Consider the following 26,492-nt stretch of genomic DNA (forward strand, 5'->3'; position numbering starts at 1 on the left):
GAGCATGAGTGATGATATGTATGGTGATATTGATGAAGAGACACCCAGGCCGGGATTCGAACTCGGGACCCCTGGCGTCGTAGCGTGCAGTGCTAACCTCTCCGTCACGGAGGCTGGCAAATTTTCAGTAAGAAATTTACTAAAGTGGAATTGAGGATGAATATTGTGCATTTCTTTGCGTGAGTGATATACATATCTGCATCATGTAAAGTAATTTGGAGTGTGTAAGGGATGATTTCAGTATCAGTCAATTAACACTTCAAGAGATGTTTTAAAAGATGTAGAAAATTGTAGTACAGTAAAACCTCGTTAATCGTTACCCCGACAAGCCGGACTTCGCTCAATCCGGACAGGCAAAAAAAATGAAGGCAAGGTTTTAAATGTGGCTAGAAGTCAACAAGAGTACTTCCCAAAGAAAAGGCAGTCAACCACTGATGAAATTCTGCTTCCCGCAGACTTTGTACTATACTGTATAGTGTATTTAGGCCTATGCCCTTTAAATATACCATAATAAACGCGATTTGTTGCTATAAACGGAGTTTTAATGCACTTTCTACTGTTCTTTTAGGTTATTTCAGTTAATCCGGACTTTCTTTAAACCGGTCAACTTATCCCCCCCTTAGTCCTGATTAACGAGTTTTTACTGTATCTGTATTATATGTAAATTTTATGTAACTTGATGATCCCCCTCCCACACACATAATTTAACTTCATTTAATGCTGTTAAATTATTAAAAAATGGACTTGGCTTACAAGGCCACCACTTGATAACTCGTGACCCCCAGGATATCAATTCTAGCTACGGGCCTGAATCGAACTCGATATCTCTCACATCAAAGACGAGAGCGATAGCCTTTATGCTACATGGAAGCCGAAATATACTGTCATACCAACCCTCATAGTGCACTTATAGCCAGGTAGAAAATTTTAGGTATATTCCTTCCTTTGTTCTACAAAAAACGGTAACAATTAAACCGTTATAAGTGAAAAGCCAAGGCCTAGTAACCCAAACTGGAAACTTGTAGCTACGAAATGCACTGTTGGATACGCTGCACCACACTCACATACACACACACACACACATACGTCTGTTGCACATGCAAATAACTCAATTTCCAATGCAGTTGGAATTCGATTATCTGAATTTGATGGGACTGGTACCCCCTTTACCGATAATCGAATTTTCGGAAAATCTGATGGACCTGAATTTTTTTTAGAACCTCTCACATAATAATGGCTCGTTATAACATGTAACATTACCTGGACGATTTTACATATTTTATTTGTATTGTTAATAATTGAATGTACGTACAAGGAGTGCTCAAGTCAGGACAAGACTTGAACCCAAGACCATCGAAGATTAGATCGTGAGGCGAGCGCCCAAAACTTTAAAAACATATGTAATGTTTTTAAAAATGCTTGAGTGTTAAATTGTGTTGGCATATTTCGTGGAATGTCTATCGGTGCAGGTATGAGTCTCGCAACTCCAAGATAATGAGACAGGAGTTTCTCAGGTAAACGTCCGGTCACTGCTATTACGAAATACGACAGGACAAAAAGGGCCGGCAGTGATCGGAAAAGGGTCAGATCGCTTTGAGAGAGAGAAGAGCTGGAGGTCTTGAGAGAGAGGGGTTCGAGAGATTGCGTGCTCGAACAGTAAGTTCCATCTTCCCTTGTGTGTCTGCCATTCTCAAACACGACGTATATGGGTTCATAAACATATTTCATTTCGTTTATTTAATCTGGTCAAGTGCGTACCTCAACGCAGTCCTTTTGGGGAGCATGAGCAAGCGAGTCATCAGCCATTAGGGCTACGACACGATTTGTTAATCTGGTATCGTCTTCGATACACTGAGGAGTCTCGATAGCCTATAAGAAAGCGTTAACTTATCGTGGTAGCTTCCAGTCATCTTATTAACAATTTAATTAAATCAAGTACAAATGAAAATACGATGCTTTTGTGGCTCAGCTCCTTGCAATTAAGTCGCGACTCGGCCATGAGCGTTTTTAATTACGACTCTCCCTTCATCAATTTCATGTAATCATCTCTCATCCTCATCGTCGCGATTATCCAAAAGTAGCAGAACATCGACATTAATTAACAAAATATGATAGTCGAATTATATTCATAGGTGATCTCTCAGTTGGAGCTGCACCCGACCGCGGTACGACGCCAAGGATCACGGGTTCGTATCCCGGCCTTGGCATGGGTGTTCTTTGTGAGTGCTCCTTCATCAATTTCATCATATCATCACTCATCGTCGCGATTATCCAACAAAAGTGACACAAAAGCGAATCGATCAATCAGTTGGAGCTTCATAGTGTCTCTATGCAACTCAGTCGTCGCCAAAAGGCTGTAACACCCTAATTGAAGACTAAAATTGGTAAACCCTGTAAGTGCCACAAGAATTCAAACACCGTTTCCCACGTCAAACTGTGAAATGTGCCATGCTTTATAATGTGGTAAACGTGAAATGTGGCTGGTAGCCCTCCAAGTAGTTCAAAGGGCGCGTAAAGAGGTCACTAGTGTGAACGTTCTTACGGGCTGATGTGCGGAACGATGCGATTTCCCAACACTTTCTCTTTTGGCACTTACAACGTTTTCCACTTTTAGTCCTCAATTAATGTTAACATAACAACATTAAAGGTCTCCATGCTTGGTGTGATTTGACAGCAAATAGTGTATCAAGACACTATTAAACAAGGCCAATTCCGCATTAACACCAAGAGTAGTGTTGTTTTGCCACTTTTGCACAATTGTTTGAGTAGAGAGCGAAACTAACCATTACAGTGACATAAAACGTGATATGGAGTGAAGAAGATACAACTACATGCTGAAGTATTATAGTAACGTCTGCTACACGACACTACTCGCGAAATCCAGAGAAGTAGGGAGTACAGTAATTCAGAATCAAAATATGACACTTCAGAGAGAGAAAAAAAATGTATCCTCCAACGAGCAATTCGTCTAGTTAAACGTAAGAACGACCCAATCTGTCTCACAGAGCGACGCCATATTTCGAGCATGGCGATAACATTTACAAGCCCTTCAAAAATCATGGTTCTGCGCATGCGCGGGCACGGAGAGGGTCATTTGCATAGCCGTACCTTTACAAAAAAAATGGTCGTTATCATCATCATATCCTGGACAAGACAAGAATAAAAAGAGGAAGAAATGGAGCGAGATAAAAGAGAAAGAAATTGAGAAGAAAAAAAGTGGAAAGACAAGACACATTCGCAACACTCAAAGAAGCTATTCTTGTCATCTCGAACGCAGTTACACTGTTGGCAAGTCTTTTAGGGGAAAAAATTCCAAGCACATCTTATGTCTCCCCATAGTGACGTTTGCTTGGAAAGAAGGGTCCGCTGAGGGGGCCCTGGAATATATTTTTCCTTGTCGCCCCGAGGACCTCTGTTTCTTTTTTGCGAAACATGAAAACCAGATGCAAATCCCCCCCCACTCCTCCCCTAACCCCCCCACCCCCTTGCAACCCTCTGGACCCTGACAAAAGAGCCGGCTGAAGAAAAGAAAGGCTTTCCTATCGCCGTATTGCGCCACTAAGCTGTACTCAAAAAGCGATAAAGGGACATATTCCAACCTCGAGACCCGAGCAAAGAATGACCCAAAGATGTAAGAACAACCGCGCCATTTGCCACAAGACGCTCCACAACTTTTACATGGCTACTGCAAAAAAGAAAACAGTGCCGTGCTTGCAAAACAAGAAATAAAAATCCAAACTTTTCACTCGTTACTGAGATAAATGAAATTTACACCACGTTCAGTGACTAAGTCGTTGCTTTTCGTTTTCCCGCCCATTCTTATTTTTCCCGCGCATTTCCATGCCTCACTACCAGCAACAATAGTAGACTGTAGAGCCAAGATATCGGGTCATTTATTTATTTATTTATTCCAAGTTTCAGATACAGCACTTTTAAGGCCATTTTACACTGAAAACTCTAACAAATAACAAGATCAAGCCAAGATGATTTTAGGTAAAAACAAGAAAGGTTAAATATAAACATAAGACATAAACAAGGAAACAAACAAAGATTTACATATTCATTTTTAGGGAAGATCGGAAAATGCTTTCAGGGGCAAAATGTCTATGTTTGTGGGTAGTTTATTGTAGAACTGGAACAGCCTGTGGAACAATTCAGTGTTTCGGGTCGATCGAGAGGGAACTCTGAAGTTGAATTCTGTAAGCAGAAATTCAGATCTTAACTTTCCATTGATGATTTTATAGAAAAATTTCATATCGGCCATATCGCGTCGGGTCTGCAGTAACGGAATGTTCAAAGTAGTCAGGATGTCAGGTTTCTGAAGATGCCGCAAAGAAGGAAATCTATGACGAACAATGTCGGTAAAGAAGCTGAGGACGGAATCCATGCTAGAAAGATTTGTATTGGAAGCCATGGCCCAGACTGGAGAGCAGTATTCGAGAATCGGAGAAATGAATGACTTGAAAAACAGGCTAAGAGAAGTTGGAGTATCAATTTCAGTGAATCTGTAGAGGAGGCCTAAGAGGCGCATTGCACTTTTAGTTGTAGCTGCGATGTGTTCCTTAAAGTTCAGTTTTTCATCTATGATAACACCTAGATATTTTTGGGTCGCAACTGTAGTAATATAATTGATTTCAAGAACATAATGAGAATGTATTTTGTTCTTTTTTAAAGAGAATGTGAGGGAGGAACATTTCTGCGGGTTAAGTTGTAGATTCCACTGCTTACACCATGTGACAAGTTCGGAAAGAGCATTCTGGAGAATCACAGCATCTTGTGTGGTTGGGATTTCTTTGAAAAGTTTACAGTCGTCAGCAAAGATGAGTATATTGACAAGAAGTGAGGAAAGTCTTTGAGGGAGATCGTCCATGTATAGGATGAACAAGAGAGGGCCCAAGACGCTCCCTTGTGGCACCCCAGACAAGACAGGAAGAAAATCAGAAGAGACGCCTGAAAGAGTGACACGCTGTGTCCGTGAGTGTAGATAATCCTGGATTAAGGAGAGAAATGTGCCGTGTATGTTAAATCTAGTTCGTAATTTGTGAATAAGAAGAGTATGGTTTATTTTGTCAAAGGCTTTTGAAATATCCAAGTATATCACATCTAGCTGGGAATTTTTGGAAATAGCCCTAGTGGCATGTGAAAGGAGAACTGGAAGATTAGTCAAGCAAGAGCTACCTGGAAGAAAACCGTGTTGGGCAGAACTGATATGCGGAGATGTAAATCTGAATAATCTGTCCTTAATGATTTTTTCACAGATTATAGACAGAGGTGACAGGAGTGATATTGGTCTGTATGATGTAGCACTATTTTTGTCTCCAGATTTGTGAATGGGTACAGCGTTGGCTTTCTTGAACATCTGAGGAAACACGCCTTCAGAGAAGCACCTATTTAGCAAGAGAGAGAGAGAGAGGATGAGCCAAGAAGTCGGCAGTGTTACGACTAAAGAGCGGTGTATGGGTCCTAAAGAGCGGTGTATGGGTAATGATGCAAGGAGAGATTTAACTTCTTGAGAAGAGGTTTTGATAATGGATAGAGAGTGTGAACAGATCGACTGCACGTCGGGGAGTGGGTTGGTGGGTTTTCGTGAAAGAAACTGTTAATATGCAAACAATACAGGGTTCGCCGTGATATTTATATTTGACACAAGCACCACACTGATCACTAGAAGCCAGCAGAAAACATGTGGAGGAAAGAAGTTCGGAATTGGCCTGGTTCAGATTGGAGGGTGGAAGCAATCCAAGTGCACTGTGCTACTATACTACGGGTCATTACTACTATGATACTACGGCACTATTTATAACGTACAGTTATCGGCAATAAAACCTGTCTAAGGCACTGTGTGTGTTGCCTAACTCTACGGCTGTGACTGGATTTTGATACCAAATTTTCAATAGCATGTCCTATCAAAGCCAAAAATTAGAAATAGGAGCATAAGGGTAGCAAAAATTCGTAAAGAATTGGGCCTCGTGGAATAGTTGGTTAGTACACCGGATTTGTAGTAAAATCACAAGTCTGTCGTAAGTTCGATTCCCACCACCGGCAAAAGAAATTTCACCTAAAGACGAGGGAAGAGGTGCTCTCTCAAAATGTAGTTAGAATAAGTATAGTTTAAAGCACTAGGCAATGGATAATCCAATTAACATTGCATGTTTTTTGAGACTTTAATTTTCACAATCCCAATAACACAGAAAAAAGTCAATTGTTATCGGAAATTGGTTATAAGCGAGTAAATTGACACGCTGAACACAATTTCCATTCACACTAATAGTGGAAAATTAGCATTTTACATGATATTAGTGTAGATTTACGCGCGATGAAGTTGCCTATATTTTCACTTTGAAAAATTTAAGGGTGTCACGGAGATAGCTCGCATGGGGCCTCGCGTTTCTAAAGGGGCCACAGTGGCAGATTGTTATTACGGTAAACAATCCCCCATCACAGTTTTGTCTTAAGGATAGGTACGCCATTACACTCCTCAAATTGGCAACTCCCATACTTTGAAATTAGTAATATTTTCAGTGAATTAGACACAATTTTTGAAAGATATTCTACCAAATATTCAGACCTTGTCTGAAATGTGTTGCCCTTCTTATGGATATGGTCCTGAACGATGCTATTCACAGCTTGAATAGTTCGTTCCTGGATCCTAGCCGACCTTCAATGGAGTGTATTTCGCATTTCAAGCGACAGTACCCGACAGCTTAGTGATCATTAACACAAAACTAATTAGCAACGAACCACCGTCCGGGCGAAAGTCAATTCTACTGAGAATTGGCATTTGATACGTGCGCCAGCAGGGGGGGGGGGGGGTGCGGGTGAGATTTCAACATGCAAATTCATCTCGACAAAAGAACATCGCACAAAAACTCCTTCCATTCGCACTTGCCAGCAACAAGAAACCAGAAAAGTATAGGAACTCTGCTATTCCACCCTCTCGCCCCCATTCTAACCCCCTCACAACGTTTGATTCTCTTTTTTTTGTGCCAATCTTGCTGCTATATAAACCGAAACCAGTGACGTCATTTACCCATGATGCACCATCTGGGTCCCAGGTGGCAGGTGGATAGCTTGGCGCTCAGTGACTCACCCACTGCGAGCGCTACCCCTCGCATTTGGGACACAGGGTCCAGCTTAATTATGCATGTTAATTGGTTTACAGGAGATGGCCCGAGAGGGAGGGGGGTTGTAGTGGTGTAGTGGCGGGAGTGTGGTAGGGGGGCGCTGCGGGGAGTGGTGGGGGATCTTTTGGAATTCTCCCGGACGGACACCCGACTGTCCCCCTCGAGGCTTCATTGTTCACTGCTAGGAATTTCGGACAAAAAAGGGTGAGTGTTTACACACAAAACCGCGATCTTATTTATCATGTACTGGCAACATTTTTTCTCTCCTCCAATTCTCTCTGAAAGGGTTAGGTAAGTTACTCGGAGTACGTAACCTGCTATTCATTAGAATATTAACTAACTCTGCAAATGTACTAACATTGAGTAACCTACAGCATTTACAAGGACGGATATGATCATAAGATATTATTTTATAGTGAAAATTGGAAGTTAAAAATCCAATTTCAATGCTAAGAGACTTATATTCCAAGAATTGTGGAAAATAATTTTCATATTAACAGCTTTATTTTCTACCATTAATTTTCGTCACTCGTGTCGGGATTTGTACCACGTATTCAATCATCTGTGTAAATTGGTAATGTTCATAACCTATGTAAACAAATGTTATTTATGTATGTGTAAATGTTCACATATTATTCTGGGTATATAAACAGTTTCTATTTGGTTTGTGTTGCCTATGACCAATCAATCCTCTTTATAAATGAATGTAACATGCACTAAAACAGAAATATCAGTGGCGTACCCAGGGACAGCTTTCCTTTAAGAAAAAGTATACATAAAAACCTAGACCGAAGAAGTGAATTTTCGCTGCGTGATGTGTTGTCACGTCATCCAATCCCATCGTTACTGTTATGAATCGATTTTTGTTACTTAACGTATTTTCTGCCACTTTTGGCTAATCGCGACGATGAGGATGGGTGATGATATGATGAAATTCATGAAGGGTCGAACGCGGGATCAGGGCCTCCCCGATGGCGCAGTGGTAGCGTCGTTGCCTTGTAATCAAGGGGTCCCGGGTTCGATACCCGGTGGAGGCACATAGTGGTTCGGATCCCACTTTAAACTGTAGGTCCAGTCCCGATTAGCCTTACTGTGCATAAAGTGGACTTAAAACACCAAATCGAACGCGGGATCGTAGCGCGTTGTGCTAACCCACATTAGATTGAGAACCACATATTTCCAACAACTTACACCATTTCCGTTTTTCACTACTAACAACGGAGTTGTCCTATAGCGACAGACTTTTGAATCATCCTGTATATGAGGGGGTTGAGAGCACAAGTGGCGTAACTCCGAGAAAAGGTTTGATTTTGTGTTTTAAGTCCACTTTATTCACAGAAAGGCAAATCGGGACTAGACCTACAGTTTAAAGTGGGATCCGATTCACTATATGTCTCAACCGGGTATCGAACCGTGACCCCTTCGAAAAAAGGCACATTTAGATAACTTAGTACTATGTTTACCTTTTGGAACATAGTGGTGCCTCTATGAGCAAGAATCTGAAACTTAGGAGAGACTTACTTCTAGCACTGAAATGTTGGTACTTCACACTTCTAAGTTATGCATGTACCTCAATTTTCATAAAAAGTGGAGTTACTTCACTTGCGCGCGTGTGTGTGTGTGAGAGTGAATATGTGTACATACTTTCATGTATGTAGAGTCTATTGGCCTACACATACAAACACACACTTTTACTAATATTCTGGCACCTCCTTCATCAACACTGTGCTGTGTACTTCCCTTTGAGCTCGAACCCACGAGTCCCTGGGGTGCCGCACAACAAAAGTCTTTCCTTCGATTGTTGTGGTTTCCCTGACTATATGCATGGACGCCTTACTAATCACCGATATTGAAGAGTGTCGACCATAGAGAGATGATGGCAAAAAAAACTGGCTTTTGTAGTTTGGATGAAAAAGAGGGTTGGGGGAGTTTCGAACCACCTGCCCTTACACCTTCCCGCTGCGAGGACTTGAAAGAAGCTGTATAACCACGCCCCCTGGTGTTCCGCGGCCAATTGGAAAGGCAAACAGATCCTCCCTTTCCATTCGGGCAAAAAACAATGGTTTTCCTCCGAGGGGCGCCCGCCACGTCCTAATCAGCCCGATGCGACAATACCTGTTGTTAGAGCCCAGCGTGGGACAATGGGCTGGCCCAAGTGCTGGGGAACCACACTGGGCTGCCCGAGCTTGATTACGTCGATGAGAGGAGGCCAAAGGAAATCGCCCGACTGGAAAATGCGTCTGGAAAAAGATCTCCCCCTCCCCCCCTTTTGTCTCCAGAAGATCGCTTGAGAGCCACTGCCTTGTGGACCGAGCGACGATCATAGTCAGGATTTGCCGAACGATATCAATGACCTGCACCAAGAAACCTGGAAGATGGCTGAAGTCCTAGGACAGGTAGGCCGAAAAATGCTATGAATACTAGAAACCTGAAGTGGATAATGACTCAAAGAGATGTCTTTTAAAAAAGAAACTGAGTTGGAAATACACACTTAGAGGGGCTGAAAAAGGTATGTCCTTACTTTGAAACGCCGAACGTGGGAACGACTGAAAACAAACGTTTAGAAACGCACTAAAGTGAAAATGACTCTGAAAACAAACGTTTAGAGACACACTAAAGTGAACACTGGAAACAAACGTTTTGAAACGCAGTGAAGTGGAAATGAATCTGAGAAAACTTAAACAAACGCTTGGAAACGCGCTAGAATGGAAATAACTCTGAAAACAAACGTTTAGAAACGCGCTAAAGTGAAAGTGACCCTGAGAAAACGTAAACTAATGTTTTCAAACGCATTAACATGGAAATAACTCTGAGGAGACCTAAACAAACGCTTTGAAATGATCTGAAATGAAAGATTTAATGCAAACTAGTGTTGCCCACGAGACAAGACTTTGGCCTGTCTCGTCTCGTGGAAGTCTCGTGGAAATGCTGTCTCGTCTCGAAAATATTCGTTCGTCTCATGACACATGGTCAATCTCGTCTCGTCTCGAATTTTTAAAAGCCTGTCCCGTCTCGTCCCGTGGACAACACTAATGCAAACACATTCAGGAATGAGGTTTAGGTGACATAAACAAGTGCTCAGAAATGCACTACAATTGAATTAGGCTGAAATGACATAAGCATGCACTTGCACAAGCACAAATATGGATAGAGACTGTCAGAATGGGAGAAAGTAAACTATTTAATTATTAAAATCTATGATGTAATGAAATTATAATCAACATTTTGCCGGAGGATGGAATCGAAATGCAGGAAATATTTCATTGCGTTACTTCATAAGTTGAGGTTGTAACTGACATTGTGCCTTTCTTTGCATTGATTTATTTACCGAAATAAAAAGAAACACACTGATACTCTAAATTCTAAAACAAGTAAATTGATTTTAAATTCCTTCTAGAGCGCGTGAGATTTTTCCTTCGAATATATTAATTGTCTACAGTTTTGGGGTGGAAAGTAGCTATATGTTTAGGACAAAGTGCAAGAAACGCTGTTCACATTTCTACCTACGTCAAGGAACTAGCCTGGCTGGCTACACTGCTTATCTTGAAAAAAAGGGTTAGTATTTCCCCCCCCCCCTTCCTATCTTTTTTTTTTCCGTGTTGGATGTTTCGGGAAGGATGAGGGAGCAGAAGACGAAAAAAGGCCATTAGCAGAATGAGTTTGAATCTTCGAGACCTTCTGGCTCCTCACGCTACTGCTACTCAGCCTGCCTCACGCCATGATGTTACCCCCTTTTTATCTACTAACTTAAAAACCTTACATGAATCCAATACAGGCACGCAAAAAGCCTTATGCTCTGTATTTCCTGCCTATCCTTCATTTTTCAAGCATTCGTAAATTTTTACCTTGCTTCGACTTAACCAAAGCTTTAGATTGAGTTCCTTGCACCCACAGTTAGCGTAAAATTTACAATATTGTACCGTTAAAACTTAACAGGTAATTCATAAAAACGGTACACAGCCGCTTCTATAAACAAAATGTATATTTTATCATGCATAAAGGTAGATAATGATTATAAATTGCAGTTGCGTGTAGGATAAATACGATATATTTATATATTTTTTTTTAAAAAAAACGAGCCATTAAAAGTACTTTAATTAGGCTAACTATGTTATGGTCGTAAATACTTTAAAAAAATCATGGTAATTTTATATGGTGGTTTGAGGGTAACGGAAATTAACCGTCATTTAGTCAACTTTTCAACGTATCCACGAACATGGTATCCTTTACTAAATATGGTTTTTTCCACGAAATTGATAACTAATGAGACAGTTAGTGACTATTATTAATCAGTCCTTATGAACAATCACCTACTTCTTCCGTGTGGATACATCTTCGCAAATTAGCCAAAAGCAAAGTGGCACAAAAAGCGAAGTAAAATAAAGCAAAGCTGTGGATAATAAGTGTAGAGCTGTTATCTACAGATATTTGCAGTAGTGAATGAATGAATGAGCTAAACTTTTGGGGTGCGTCGGCACGTATGAACATTTTGCACCCTTCAAAGTATGACGAAACCATCCTATTATCTAATACACTAGTTTAGTTGCGCTACAAAAAGCAGAGATAATTAATTAATCACTGGGCCATTCATTTGCATTATTTAATAGCATATTGTATTACATTACACATTGTTTATCATTCTACATTCTGATTTCTAACACCAAAATGCCAGAGAATCGAAACGCTGCTACTATTTTACTAAGATAATGCTATTGTTAGGGACATTGAATTTTCGCGATGCGCGAAATCGCGAAATGTTAAAAAAATGCAATTTTGAACATTCTGCACGTAACTACACCCCCAATGATGAAATATGCATGAGTTTTATTCGTGAAGTAATGCGAAATGTGTGCTTTTCCACGAAATGAACGATTTTTCGCGAAATAACCGTGAAATATCATCAAATTAAGTAGAAAACACGCAAAAACCGGCAATCGATGTTGTGCGCGCAAACTGTCGATTTGTAACGAAACGTTTGCCTAAAGTTTCCTACCACTTGCAGCTGAAGAACGTTTTATCTTCGATCACATCAGGAAGACGCTGCAAATTGGGATTTCCCATGCACATAATCTCAGTTTGAAAACTTCGCTCCCTGTCAAGCTGCATTCCTTTCTTCCCCCGAATATGCAATTTAGAAATGAAGTGATTTTGTGTTGATGTTTTCTTTTTGGTTCGACAGCTAAGTACTTGTGTATGTGTACAGTATATAAAAATGAAGTAGTTTATCAATTTATAGCTCTTTTGTATGTTGTTTCCTCTCATAATGAAAAAGTGTGTGCCAATTTTTTTTTCCACCGCTGGTATATACCGCTGATCTAACATTTTATTTACCGCTCTACTCAGTTTTTATTTACCATAAATTTGTCTCCCTATAGCTATTGTAATTGCAAAAGTTTTCAAATTGTCACTGCATTTTGATTGCGTTATTTTTCTGCCCTTTTACTTAATACTGTTTATATTTTTAGTGTTTACTAATTTACAATTTCATACTGTTTTAGCGTCTCTGCGGCTGAGTACATTAGCGTTAACTTCCAATTTCGCTACCGAAGGTTATGAGTTCGAGTGACTGATTTGGTTTATTTTTTAATTTTCTGCCACTTATAGCTGTCCCACTCGTGACAAAAATTTGTTCACTTATAGCTATACATCTTGTAAAGTATTCTAAGGGTAGTTATGTTCAATCAACAGTGTTTAATTTCACAATTAATTGCACAGAAACCACAAGAAAAATGTTGCTTAACTAACAGTGATGCGTCCCACCCCTGACAATGGAATGTCTCTTATTTTTGTTAAATTTTCTACATTGTTTATAACTGCAACGTTAATCAAACCAAGAATAAATGTCTGAGGAGGGGAACGTCCCGAAACGTCATATCAAAAATTGTGTTTATGTGGTTGTAAGATCCGTAAACTGAAAGGGAAGCTAAATTAACCATGTTAAGGATGCGAATTTATTAGCAAAGATGCGAATCGCGACACGAGTATTTAGTAGAATTTGCGAAACTCGTTGTAACCTTTGTAGAAGACGCAGCAGACTGGCGATTCCTGTGCGCTCTGTCTGCCTTCTCCCCGCTGCGCCGGAGTCCCTAGGGACGCCATTTTGTCCTCCCCCTTCCTACGGGATGATCCTTCCCGAAAGAAACCACGTGATGGGGAGGGAAGACGGAGCAGGGGTGAAGCGGGAGATGAAACTAAGGGAGTTCCCAGCCATCGCAAACAATCACCTCTTCCTGGAGACGGTGTAAGGGGTATCTTCGTAGCGTCGCCACCGAGTGGGCAAGGGTGGGCTTCGGCCCACTGTAAAACAGGCTTAGCCCACCCTTTTGCCCACGTTAATAGCTTACAGAGAAACTTTTCAAAAATTGTAGATTTCAATTTAATATGACGATTACTCGGTAATCGCAAAGCTAGATTTAAACAGCAGACTGCAAGGAGAAAGATCTAATGAAAGAAAAAAAGAATGGAAGACAAAAAAGAAAAAAAGAAATCAATGAAAGAAAAGAGAGAACGACAGAAAGAGAAGAAAGGGAAAAATGAGAGAGAGAGAGAGAGAGAGAGAGAGAGAGAGAGAGAGAGAGAAAGAAAGCGAAGATAAAGAGACAGAGAAATAGAAGATACAGAAAGGTATTAAGAAAGAGACAGAGAGAGAGAGATAGAGAGAGAGAGAGAGAGAGAGAGAGAGAGAGTGCGAAAATAGACAGACAAACAGAAGATACAGAAAGAAAGAAAAAAGAAAAAGGTTAGGCCTATACAGAGTCAGGGAGGGAGAATGGGAGAGAATGAAAGAAAGAGAGGCGGGCGAACACATAGAGACACGGATGTGGATAATACAAAAAAAAATAAGGAAGGAAAAAGTTATACAGAAAAAGAGAGAGAAAGAAAAACAAGAAAAATATACAGAAAAAGAGAGAAGAAATAGATAGAAAGAATTACTGAAAGAAACGTAAAAATGGATAAAATGAGTGTGTCCCACTGCCAACGTTCAGAGATCATGAGAGAGAGAGAGAGAGATTCTAATTGGTATGTCTATTGATTACGGATATTCTAATTCTGACAGAGCCTTGTGAAGTTGATGTGGACTATAATGAAGTCCTACCGAGTAAAAAAAAAAGGTAAAGTGCTCCCCTGTGCATAGCACCACGCCATGAAGGCGTATAGGGGGTGTGGAGGTAACGCCCCACACTTTCTTGATCCGGTCGCGAGTGGGGGTGATGTGATCAGCATCACGCCCCTGACCGCCTTTACCCCCCAGGGTTTCCCCCAGGTACCCATGTTATTCGACGCTGGGTGGGCGCCGGGGCCGCTTCCATCGTTAGAAAAGTTCCCGGATTTGAACCGGCCGGGGTTCGAACCCGGGACCTTTAGCATGGTAGTCAGACGCGTTACCGACTGAGCCAACTGAGGCTTAATGATATTCTTCTGAGGGTTAAGAAAGTACAGACGAGTCATGAAGTTGGGCTGGACCTTACTGACGTCCTGTCGAGGATTAATAGACCTCGGTAAGCTGAGCTTCAATAAAATCCTAATGAACTTGCGAGGTCCTGCTGTACCTTAATAAAATAGAATCGAGTCTAGATGAATCCTATGATGTCACCATGAAATTTATGAATGCATCTTACGAGATCAGGATGTATCTTATAAAGTCCGAATGGTCCTTACGAAGTCCGGATGAACCTTATGAAGTCTGGATGAACCTTATGAAATTCGATTGTAGCGTAACGAAGTCCGGATGACCTTTACGAAGTTAGGATGATCCTTATAAAGTCCGGATGAATCATATGAAGTCTGGATGAACCATATGAAGTCCAGAAGAACGTTATGAAGTCCGGATGAACCATATAAAATGCCGGATGAACCATATAAAATTCCGTATGAACCACATGAAATCCGGATGGACCTTACTCTGCAAGAATGAATGTTATATGAAGTCGTAACGTAACGAAGTTCAGCCGAGCGTTAAAACCCGGTTCCATCTTAATGAAGTTCATACTAAAGCAATCTTGATTGCGAACATTGACATCTTGAAAACAGTAAGTTAGACCACTATTAAACTTCCCAAAGTAAAAAAGATATAAAGTTCAGAAACGAGCACGATGTCGGAATGCTACTGCAAAATTACATAGTGCAATATTTGTATTAGGACACAAAAATAAGAGAAACAAAGACAAATGAGAATCGATACTCACCTATCGATGATGACGGGATCCGACGGAGTTTCGTTTCGATTTCCACAGCTTTTCTTATCACAGCATCGACTGAAAAGGCAAACAAAAGGATCAGGTATCAACAGAAATACAGAAAGTGCCATCTATTGGGAAAGATATTCGAACTGCAATGCAAACACATAACGCGTGGCATTAGGGAAACGTAATGACCAACTGTATGAAGCGTAATAGAAATGAGCACGACACAATTGAAATAAAAATGTAAATATTTGCGATACGGACTCTGTCGATGCCGTCACGGGATCCACAGTGGCGTCCAATTGTGTGTCCTTGGCTGGGTAGTTTTAGAAATAGGGCACGCGACTAAATTGCGAAAATTAGGTTTGCTTGTGACAATCGCACAGAGCTCGAAATTCATCAAATTAGGGTTGATGTATTTTTTGGTACATCAATTGACACAATGTGTAATTTGGGTCTCTTCGAAATGACCGTGGGTGATCTTCACAACTTATGCATTTTTAAGTATGGTTCAGAAATGAAATATTACAGTGAAAATCCACCATGCAACAAGAAAAGTTAAATCTATGTGTATATTTAACCTGGTAAAGTGAAAATAATATAATTTTGGCTGTAATAGATATCGAACTCTGTCAACTTTATGCACAAGTACTACAATAGAATTCTTTCTTCACGTACAGCTACAGGGGTATTTTGGAAATTCTATGTGGTTCCAGATTACTAACTCCACAATTGAAATCCAGTTGTAATTACCTTCTTTTACCAAAAATGAATTTTGGAGCTTGCACATAATTGATTTTCGGCTCCAGAATATTTCAGGGGGCTCAAGTCTACCTCCATCCCTTCTTAAATAAGTCCCGGCTGTAAACATTTTCGTTGGTTATGCTCGAGTGCTGAAACTCTTAGCTTTTAAAGATACAGGGTGTCCCAAAAGTCTCCATACATAGGGAAATACGCAATTGATGTTTCTTTTGTTGCAGGTGAACCAGGGAAATACCATTGACATGTGAAAGCCGCATCAAAATAATCCTCCTGGCTGGATCAGGTAGCAGCAGGCATGTGACAGAGGAGTCCAACAGGGGATACGGTCCTGAGAAGAGAATAACTCATGAATGAGTAGCGTGCCTGCTGCTACCTGATCCAGCCAGGAGGATTATTTTGATGCGGCTTTCGCATATCAATGGCATTTCCCTGGTTCACCTGCAACAAAAGAAACATCAATTGTGTATTTCCCATGTATGGAGACTTTTGGGACACCCTGTAGTCTCGCGTGCATCCAAAATGAGTGAGTTCTCAAATTACCTTGTAAGCCAGGATTCCGGGTTCGATCCCCGGTTGAGGCACATTGTGTTTCGGATCCCACTTTAAACTTTAGGTGCAGTCCCGATTAGCGTATCTGGGCGCACAGTACAGTTAACTTTAATAAAAACAAAAACCTGAAACTCAGACGTCACAGTATACTGTAAAAGTTTATATTTTTTGGTGAGTCTCTCTACGGGGAGACATCAGTTTCATCTAACCCTATTAATCATCGTCGCGATAAGCCAAATGTAACACAAAAGAGACGCAAGAACAACAAAATACAATAGAACACAAGAAATTCAAGTCAATTTGTGTACAAATGATTAAGGAAGTTGATAACATGTTAACGTTTACTGTCTATTTTGACGATTTTTCCCTTTATAGTGTATAGTGTCCACTTCCATCGTATTTGGTTCCTATTTTGCAAGCTGTAAATTTGCAACCCTATTTATGATATGTACACATTATATTGGCGGTGATGTTTTTTATTGATTTTGTTCGAGTTTTAAGTCTATTTTATTCACAGACAGGCTAATCAGGATTAGACCTACTGTTTAAAGTGGAATCCGAAACATTATGTGATTCCACCGGGTATCGAATCCTCGACACCTTGATTACATGGCGATGTTGTGTCGTCCCTATATGTTTGCGATTGCCCCTTCATTCATCCCATCTTATCACTAATCATCCTCATCTTCGCGACTAGCCAAAAAGGGGCAGAACAGCGAAGTAAAATAAACTAAATCAATGGATCATGTAAAAGTAGCAGAAGTAAATCCACAAATTAAATAATTTTAACGTAAAACTCTTTCACAATCCCACTACAAGGCTCTCCCTTCTACAGCCGTCTGTTTTCTACACGCTTCCTCTCTGCCTCCAATTGTTGACATATTCTTGTGAGAGCACAGTTTCAGAAAATTGCTAATAATGTATGTGTAACCTCATTTTTTTTCTGTACCATCTTGTACTATATTGTTTTGTTGTTATTATTGTTCTTTTCCTACTGCTACTGTTTCAGAATAAAATTGACATTCTGTACTGTATCTGAAACTGTTGGTAAAATAAATAAATAAATATATGTCGCTCTTAGAGGATGCACCTTTCAGGCATCAAAAAGTTAAGAGTTTTTTTATACAGTCCTTTTCAGGGTGTGCTATGTCAACCTTGCTTGCCCTTGGCTGACGCCACTGGATCACTGACTGGCACAACATATGGCCGGTATTAGCGGCGTTAATGGGTGGCAGGTGCGAGGCTCGTGTCGAAGCAAGGGATAACAGTTCACATACTCAGCGGGAGGACAAAGATCCTTTGAAAAGAGCCGTGGACGAACGATGTGCGCGGAAGAATTCCAAATATGAAGCCATTGAAAGATTTCCGAGCTTCTGGAAAGAAACCGAAGAGGAGGGGGAAGAGCAAACAGATCCGGAAGCAAATCAGGGGGAGAGAAGGCGTCGTATTCCGGCTCCGGGTTTCCGGGAGGGGGAAGAGAATTATGCAAACACCGTCTGCCTGGCTGACACCGCCCTAAGACACCGCACAATGGTCTTCCTTTCCATCTACGTATTCTCTCTCTCTACATTTGAGGAGCCCCCCTCGAGCTAAGTAATGGTAGGGGGGCTGTCCCCGATGTCTCGGGGGACACCATTCTTCCTCACCCCTCCCTTTTTGCCCCCACCCCCACCCCAGCTTCCACGCGCGAGTTAAACTCACTGACTCACACACGCGAATTCACGGAGGCTGTGCCGTGCTGACAAAACAGACGAGGATGGAGTACTCAGGATTGCTGAGATGTTTTCCACTCTCTCTCTGTCTCTCTCTCTCTCTCTCTCTCTCTCTCTCTCTCTCTCTCTCTCTCTCTCTCTTTCGTTAGCTGCTCCTGGTTGTCGCTCTTTCTGTTTTTCTTCCTTCGCGGCAATGTTGTTTCGCCTTTCATCTTTGCAGATATTCGTCCTGTGTTTCTTTGGATGCTGTCACTCCAAAATCCAATGTTTGTCTGTTCTGGATCTTCTTTCAACATCCACATGTCTTACTTACTTCTGTCCGTTTACTGTTTTCAACAGCCTACACAATTTGGGTTTCATTATCTATACCAATGTGGAAAAGAAGCATGTGCATGACGTCAGTATTCTTGAGACAAGTAGCTCATAAAAGGCAACTAGAAGTTATTGATGGTATCGAGAGGAGACGAGACTTGCCTGGTTCTTGGTCTCGTCTCGATTTACAAACATCCATCTCGTTCTCGTCTGGAGACTCGACATTGTATCATCGTACGAAAGACAAACATATTTTCTTGATAACGCTTTTTCTGTTTGACGCCTCATTTCAAACCTACGAACCTTCAAAAAACGGAATTTAATCCTGAATTTATGGAACCAAGCTGCACGTGCACATGTTTACAGTTTCCATTAAAGAACTAACTACGCCATTACTATAAACAAAAAAAATATGACCTATTTATAAACAATCAGGTAGATGCCTGATTCGGGTGCTTTGAATAAATTACATAGTATATCAGTGAGTCTATGCATAGTGAAACCGACGTATCTCCCGCCCGGGACCCTCAATTCTGGCAGTGATCCTCAGTTGCCGAGTGTACCTAACAAGCAACTTGCTTTAAACAACCAATTAGGCCTACTGCTTGGGCAAGAAGCGGCAACTTTAAAATTCCACCTCCAAAATCAGCCAGCAGGGAAACAGGATTTTGTCAAAATTAACGTTCTGCGCTGTGAATGGAGACCGGTTCTTAGCGTGGCTCTACTATAGTTCTCCTCTTGGTTTTACTGATGTCTGTCTCCTCCTCGGTTTCGTCTCGACAAGTCCGGATCTAGTCTGTTCTCGTCCCTAAATTCAGAACGAGATCATACCGAGACTTGTCTCGTCTGCTATCGTCTTTACTATAATTCATTTGCTATTTTTGCCTACTCGCAAAGACGGGGATGAAAAGTGATAAGACGAAATCGATTAAAGGACAATCGCAAACACACATGGACAGGACACAAGCAGCACAGAGAATTATACTGACTATGGGTTCATTCGCCAGAGCCTCGTTAGTTTGTAACAATGCAGTCCAGAGGTTGTACTAAAGTTTTCTTATTTTTGTTATTCAGCGTCGCTTTTCTGTCACTTTTGGCTAATGAGATTGAGTGATGATTAGTGGAAATTAATGAAGTACAAAGTTCACTCACGCCCAGGCCGGGATATGATCCCAGAGCCCCTGGCGTTGTAGCTCGCTGTGTCAATAACTCCGCCACGGGAATTGGCTGGGTCTACCATTTGGATGCTTGCGAGAAACTAAGTATGTTATTTTATGATTTCAAACTACACATTCAGTTCTGTTCTTCTGAATCTTAATAATAATACGAGTAAACATACCTGCACATGACTTCATGCGTCAGAAGAACACGACACATCTCCGGATTCTTGTCTTGGCCCTCGTACATGATGGCCTAGAAAGAGAAAAAAAGAAATAATACACAAATCAGTAAATTATTTTAGAAATAATCAAAATTGTAAAATTCAAAAAGGTTATCAGATCACATAATAAGCTAATTCCTATATGTCTATTCATATTATTATTAAAATTGGTCAATGCATTATTATTATTATATAGAAAGAAAAAAAGAAGATATAAGAATAGAGACATAAGAGCATTATCTAGCTTATGTCTTGTTAACTTCACTAAAATTTGTATGAAATAGCTGTTTTTCAAAGCAGCTAAAGAGATAGGTTTGGAAGTTAGCAAAGACGAAACTAAATATACATATGCTTACAGGCCGAAACCAAGTGTTAGGTAACAATCAAAATCTAATTATTGATAACAACTAGTTTGAACCAGTTTCCAAATTCAAATACTTGGAGTAATACTAACAAATGAAAATGATATTAAAGAGGAAATAAAAAGCAAGCTTAATTCAGGAAATGTATGTTACTTTTCTATTCATAAACTTGTCTTCTCGTTTAATATCTAAGAAACTAAAAGTTAAAATATACAAAACAGTAATTTTGCCTGTAATATTATATGGATGCGAAACTTGGTCCGTTACATTGAAAGAGGAACATAAATTGAGAGTATTTGAAAATAAGATTCTTAGGAAAATATTTGGGCCTAAAATGGATGAGGAGACAGGTGAGTGGAGAAGGTTACATAATTTAGAACTACATAATTTGTATTCATGTCCAGATATTATTAGAATGATTAAATCAAGAAGACTTAGGTGGGCAGGAAATGTGGCACGAATGGGAGAGGAAAGAAGAGTTTCCAGGATTCTTGTTGGTAAACCTGATGGTAAGAGACCAGTAGGAAGACCAAGACGAAGATGGAGGGATAATGTTGAGATGGACCTAAAGGAAAATGGGTAGGGATGGAAAACATTATATAGATCTTGCTCAGGATAGGGACAGATGGAAGGCCTGTGTTGCTGCAACCATGAACCTTCGGGTTCAAGAGGGCTAGAGAGTTAGTTAGTTAGCTAGTAATTATTTTGATGCGTATTATTAGCACTAGTGGTAACCATGAATTTTAGTAGACACCGTCAACAGCTTTGTAATCACAATCTATAGTAATCCTTACCTATATGTTAATTCTGCTGAAATAACATCATCATATTTGCAGCAGGATACAAGTATTCTTATTATTTAATGTTGGACTTAGCAAGTCTTTTGTTGGGGCCAAATTGGATTGATTTAAATCAGGTTTTCTTTTTAATCATTGATTTAAATGACTTTAAATAAATAATTTATAGAATAATGTACATAAGGATTTTGTAGATATCACAATCACTTTTGGTGAAAGTACATTAATCTCGTAATCATTTAATGGTGCTTATTAAGCTCTAAGAACGGATAAGAAAGGAAACAAAATATATGTACTGATGGTGTGAAGTTCATACGAAAGGAAATGTAATGTGCAAACTGTAAACACACTTAAATCCTCTTGATTTAAAATTCAATAATTTTTATAGGCAAAAATAACAAATATTTTTTTGTATAAATATAGTCATGTTAAACCATAAATAGTGTCAATATCATTATACTCTAAATAAATATGGCAGCTAATATTTTGCAAAGCAACATTTAGAAAATTGTCAAAATTCAGCTACAAACACTTAAAAAAATACTTAAAGTTACAATAATAAAGTATATCCAGAATGTACGTATATTATTTTCACTGGGAGAGAAGTTACTGGAATTATGTTATAGGTTTATTAACACATTCAACAAACATTTCCATAGCATGTTCATATATATAGTATCAGAAACAGAAAAATGTATATTTACATATAAACTGTTCAAAACTTTTTCCTGAGCCGTTTACTAGAAAAAGCATTTTTATAAAAAAAAGACAAAAAAAACATAGGCTATCTATATCTATGGTGCCAAAAAACATACCAGCAATTTTAAGCGTGCTTTTTTTTAAAAAAAAATAGATTTAAATAAAATAAAATCAAAAATGATTTTTTAAAATAAAAACCATGATTTTTATCCACTCTGGTTGGATATCTCTTGGATCCTCCTGTAAATATGTTCTTCATTATAGGGCGCTATTCTTAAAAATATCGACAAGTAAATAGGGAAAGGTAAATAAAAGATAAAGCTATCCTTTGGACAGTGGAGGTGATTTGATCACTATCACGCTCTGGCGGCCTTTACTTCCAGAGTTGCTCCCAGGAACCTGGAACCTCTTGACTACAAGGCGACCGTCTTCACCACTACACCATAGGAGAGACCCAACGTTCATTTGGTGGAGGGATCAAATATTGACACCATATCTACTTCTGAAATGCTAAGTTTATACGAAGTGAACTGTCGCTTTTGAGGGAACTTGTTTATAATTTCTTTTCAGCGCTCCACAGACTCGGAAACTTATTCTTACAAAGTTAAAAGTGAGGGGGCGGGATGTGTAACAAGTGCCAAAAAAACAGTTGAAAGTCTGGAAGGGTCTTGAACGGGGTGCGGAGAGGAGGGGAAGAAAGCTAACAAATTTCTGTTTTCTTTCTTTCTCCTGCAACTTTCTTGAAGTAGCAGCAATGAAGCCGAGCACAGCCACCTCATTCTTGTGACGTGTACACACAACGAGAGAGAGAAAGGCAGAGAGAGAGAAAAAAAAGACCGAAAACAAATTACAATAGCAAGAAGGTGTGCGCGAAAACGTCTGTTCTAATTAAGATTTCTTGTCAGAGGGGAAGAAAAGGGGAAGAAAGAGAAAAGAAAGCAGTCAAGAAAAAAAGAAAACAGGACGAGAAAATGAAACAAATTAATTTCGGAATTCAAGGCAGGAAAAACGTTGAAAACGATTAAAATATTATGAGCAACTTTTTTCTTGCTTGGGGGGGCCTTTTCCCCCACCCAAAAAACGTATATGAATAATTTATCTTTACGTACAGTTAATATAGCAATGCTTCTTAAGCAGAAAGAACACGCATGTCATAGAGAGAAGGCAATTAGAAAAAAGGGGGTGAAAACGAAACGTTTTCATTTTTACGACAACGAAATTAATTAGGAAAAAATGGAATAAAATACTGGGGGGCCGTTAAACTTCATGCCATCAAGAAATATTGCTAGAGTGACCCTGAATTTTTAAAACGTTAATTTGAAAGTCTCACTTCCACATCATAAATATGCAGGCTCGAATTTTTACTTAAATATCCCCAGGGATTGTTTCATTTTTTAATTTCCCCTACTTTTACCCCACCCCTAGCTGCAGAAAAAAGTTGAAAATTCGAGAATTAAATACTTCCTTTTTTTATTGTTTTCTTTGCTTCATATTCAGTTTTTCTTTCCCTATAGCTATCACTTTAATCATTATGCTGACGCTCACACTTACCCTTGCCAATATACTTCCCTGGAAGTTTGCAGACAAAAGACTGTCGAAAATTAGACTGACTTTAGAGCCCTCTAACCACCAACGATTGCGCCATAACGCTGGGCGACTTTGTGCGTAAACATTAAAAAAGTGAATCAACTTTTATTTCTTCTTTTTTTAATGGAGCAAACGGACAATCTTTGTCGTATCTCCTTTTGTCATTTCAACTATTTATTAACAGCGTAGTAATGTCCCCTTCAGGAGCGTAGTACTTGGCATTACAAGGCATGCAGATGCGATACAAGCGTCAAGCATAAAAACGGTAAAATAATGTCCAATGTGTAAAATTCTAACAGGCAATTTACGCTACATATCTTCTTTATGCCAACTGATTGCTCGTATTCTTCTTTCATTCAGTGTCGAATTTGTTCTACCCCTGTAACAATCAAGGAGACTTAGATGGGCAGGTCATGTGGCACGGATAGGAGAGGAAAGAAGAGTTTACAGAATTCTTGTTGGGAAACCTGACGGTAAGTGACCTGTAGGAAGGCCAAGACGAAGATGGAGGGATAACGTTGAGATGGACCTAAAGGATATCGGCAAGAATGGAAAAGATTGGATTGATCTTGCCCACAATAGGGACAGATGGAAGGCTTGTGTTGCTGCAGTCAAGGACGTATTTAGGGGGGTCCAGGGGGTCTGGACCCCCTGAAAGATTTATCAAGTACTAACATTAAATGATGAAAATATATATTTGTTTAGCCGTTGTTTTATAATTTCCTCTCAACTTATAGGAAGACAGGGATTATATTGGGATCATATAGCTTTGAAGGACAGGAAGGACGTAATTAGGGGGTCCTCCCCCAACAAACACCCCCTCCCCGAGAGACTTGTTAAGTACGCAAATTAAATAATGAAAATATACTCGTTTAGCATTTGTTGCAATTTTCTCTGAACTTATTGGAATACAAGGATTATGTTGGGATCATACTGCTTTGAACGACAGGAAGGACGTATTTAAGGAGGGGTCAAGGTCCGGACCCCCCGAAAGACTCACCAAGTACTAAAATTAAGAAATGAAAATATTAGCATTTGTTGGATAATCGATGGTTATTAATTTCCTCTGAATTGTTTACAAGGCAAGGATTATATTGGAATCATACGGCCTTGAATGACATTACAAAGAATATTTATGTACACTACTACTAAAAATAATATGCATACAATTTTAATCAGAAACTTACTTTTGTCCAACTACATGTAACATCATTTCGTTTTCCGATAAACATTCAATTATTCATGTATTTGACATTAATTTCATTTGCCAGGGCACTTGTTTTTATGCAAATTATTCCGACCTTAACTACAGGTAAGCTACGTAATGAATATGCGCTGTTATATCTCTATTCTTATACAGTCTTTTTACCTAATCGTGTGATAATAATATAACATTAATTTATGTATTGCAATTAATATTGATTTGATTTACAAATATTTTAACATAAACATTATTATTATTCCTGAGACACTTGGTTTGGACCCCCCCCCCCCCCCCCGAAACATATTTCTAGATACGTGCCTGGCTGCAGCCATAAACCTTCCGGTTTAAGAAGACAATAGGGTTAGTTAGTATGCATTCGAAGTCTATTTTAAGTCCACTTTGGCTCGGATAGACTAATGGTCACTGGACCTAAGTTTATCGTTATGTGTCCCCACATAAACTAAGGGCCCCTTGATTACAACGCGACAGTATTGCCCACCCATTAACCTATGAATTGAATTGAATTTATTTTAATTACTTTGTGCGAGCCGTTGGCTGTACGCACTACATGATGATTCACCTTGGTTATTCATTTGACACATGTATGAATATATGAAAAAACAAAACAAAACACATATATATTGCACAATGCTGGTTCCAGTTCACAGTTCACGTATTACAAGCTAGGGTCACTTTGTGCGATTTCTTCGTTCTTATCGCTGTCCGCTATCGCCTTTCCTCGTCGTTCCCTCACTTTCCACAAATACCTCCCCACTAGTTGCACTATCTCACTTATGATTCCTCTTCTATCACTTTCATTATTTCCCTCCCTCTTACGTTCTTAACCCACTTGTCTCGGAAATCACGCGTAGCGGGGCAGGCAGAGAGCAGATGCTCTTACGTCTTTCCCTCCCCGCACAAATAGCATATCGTTTCCCCTGCTTTATTCTTCATTTTTACTTGTTTCGATCCCCCCAGTCTTAACCACGCAATCCTTCCCCTTTCTTTTTTGCCTATCAAATTTATGTATATTGTTAGTGAAGTCTTCGTCTGTCAGTCGGCTAGTATTTCTTGTCTGTCTAAGTCCAGTAGTCTCTCTCTGATTTGATTTTCGACTGATGTATCTACCCTCCCTCCTGTTACTCCTAGGTATGTGAAACTCTTGACAGGTTCAATTACCCCCCCCCCCCCCGTAATTCCATTTCTCATGTTTGCTGAAAGTATACCCATTTTTGAACGCCATGATTTTTGTTTTTCTTTATGTTAAGTGTCATTTTGTATTTTTGGCACCCCTCGTATATGCTATTTAGTCCCCTTTGTAGCCCCTCTATTGTCTCCGACATGATTACTATATCGTCCGCATATAAGAGTACAGGTATCTCTAGCTCCCCTATAGATGGGGTTGCGCCCTGCTCCCTTGGTATTTCGTTCGCCACCCAATCTATGAAGAGAGATTGGCGACACATCCTTGTTTTAACCCAGTATGCGAGGGTTGTAATGATGATACTCTGTGGCCGTCGCAACTCACACAAAATTATACCTTTTCATATATGGCTTGTCGCGCCCTTATCACCGACATTCCTTTTTCTCGCAGTTTCCCCCACAAAAAACCCCTGTGAACTTTGTCAAACGCCTTCTCGTAATCGATGAAGCATGCGTACAATTTTTTTCGTTTCTCTTTTATTAGCCCAATTACTAATGTGTGCAGTATGAATATATTATCTAGGGTACTATGCCCTTTCCTAAATCCTGCTTGTAATTTTATCAAATATTTCTGTCCACTTTTGTATTTTACGATTTAAAATGTGCGTATATATTTT

General features: G+C 39.8%; 1 protein-coding gene across 1 annotated transcript in view; it reads right to left on the reverse strand.

The window, feature by feature from the left end:
• kn (EBF transcription factor knot) overlaps window positions 1–26,492 on the reverse strand; it is a 311,766-nt gene that overhangs the window by 191,225 nt on the left and 94,049 nt on the right. Inside the window, exons 5-6 of the mRNA XM_083134627.1 lie at window positions 19,982–20,055; window positions 15,311–15,379 (exon numbers count right to left, since the gene is read on the reverse strand). Of these exons, the coding sequence (XP_082990753.1) occupies window positions 15,311–15,379; window positions 19,982–20,055 (143 nt within the window). The remainder of the gene's footprint in view (window positions 1–15,310; window positions 15,380–19,981; window positions 20,056–26,492) is intronic.

The sequence above is a fragment of the Lepisma saccharinum genome, chromosome 1 (assembly GCF_977018435.1).
Source record: "Lepisma saccharinum chromosome 1, izLepSacc3.1, whole genome shotgun sequence".
Taxonomy (NCBI): domain Eukaryota; kingdom Metazoa; phylum Arthropoda; class Insecta; order Zygentoma; family Lepismatidae; genus Lepisma; species Lepisma saccharinum.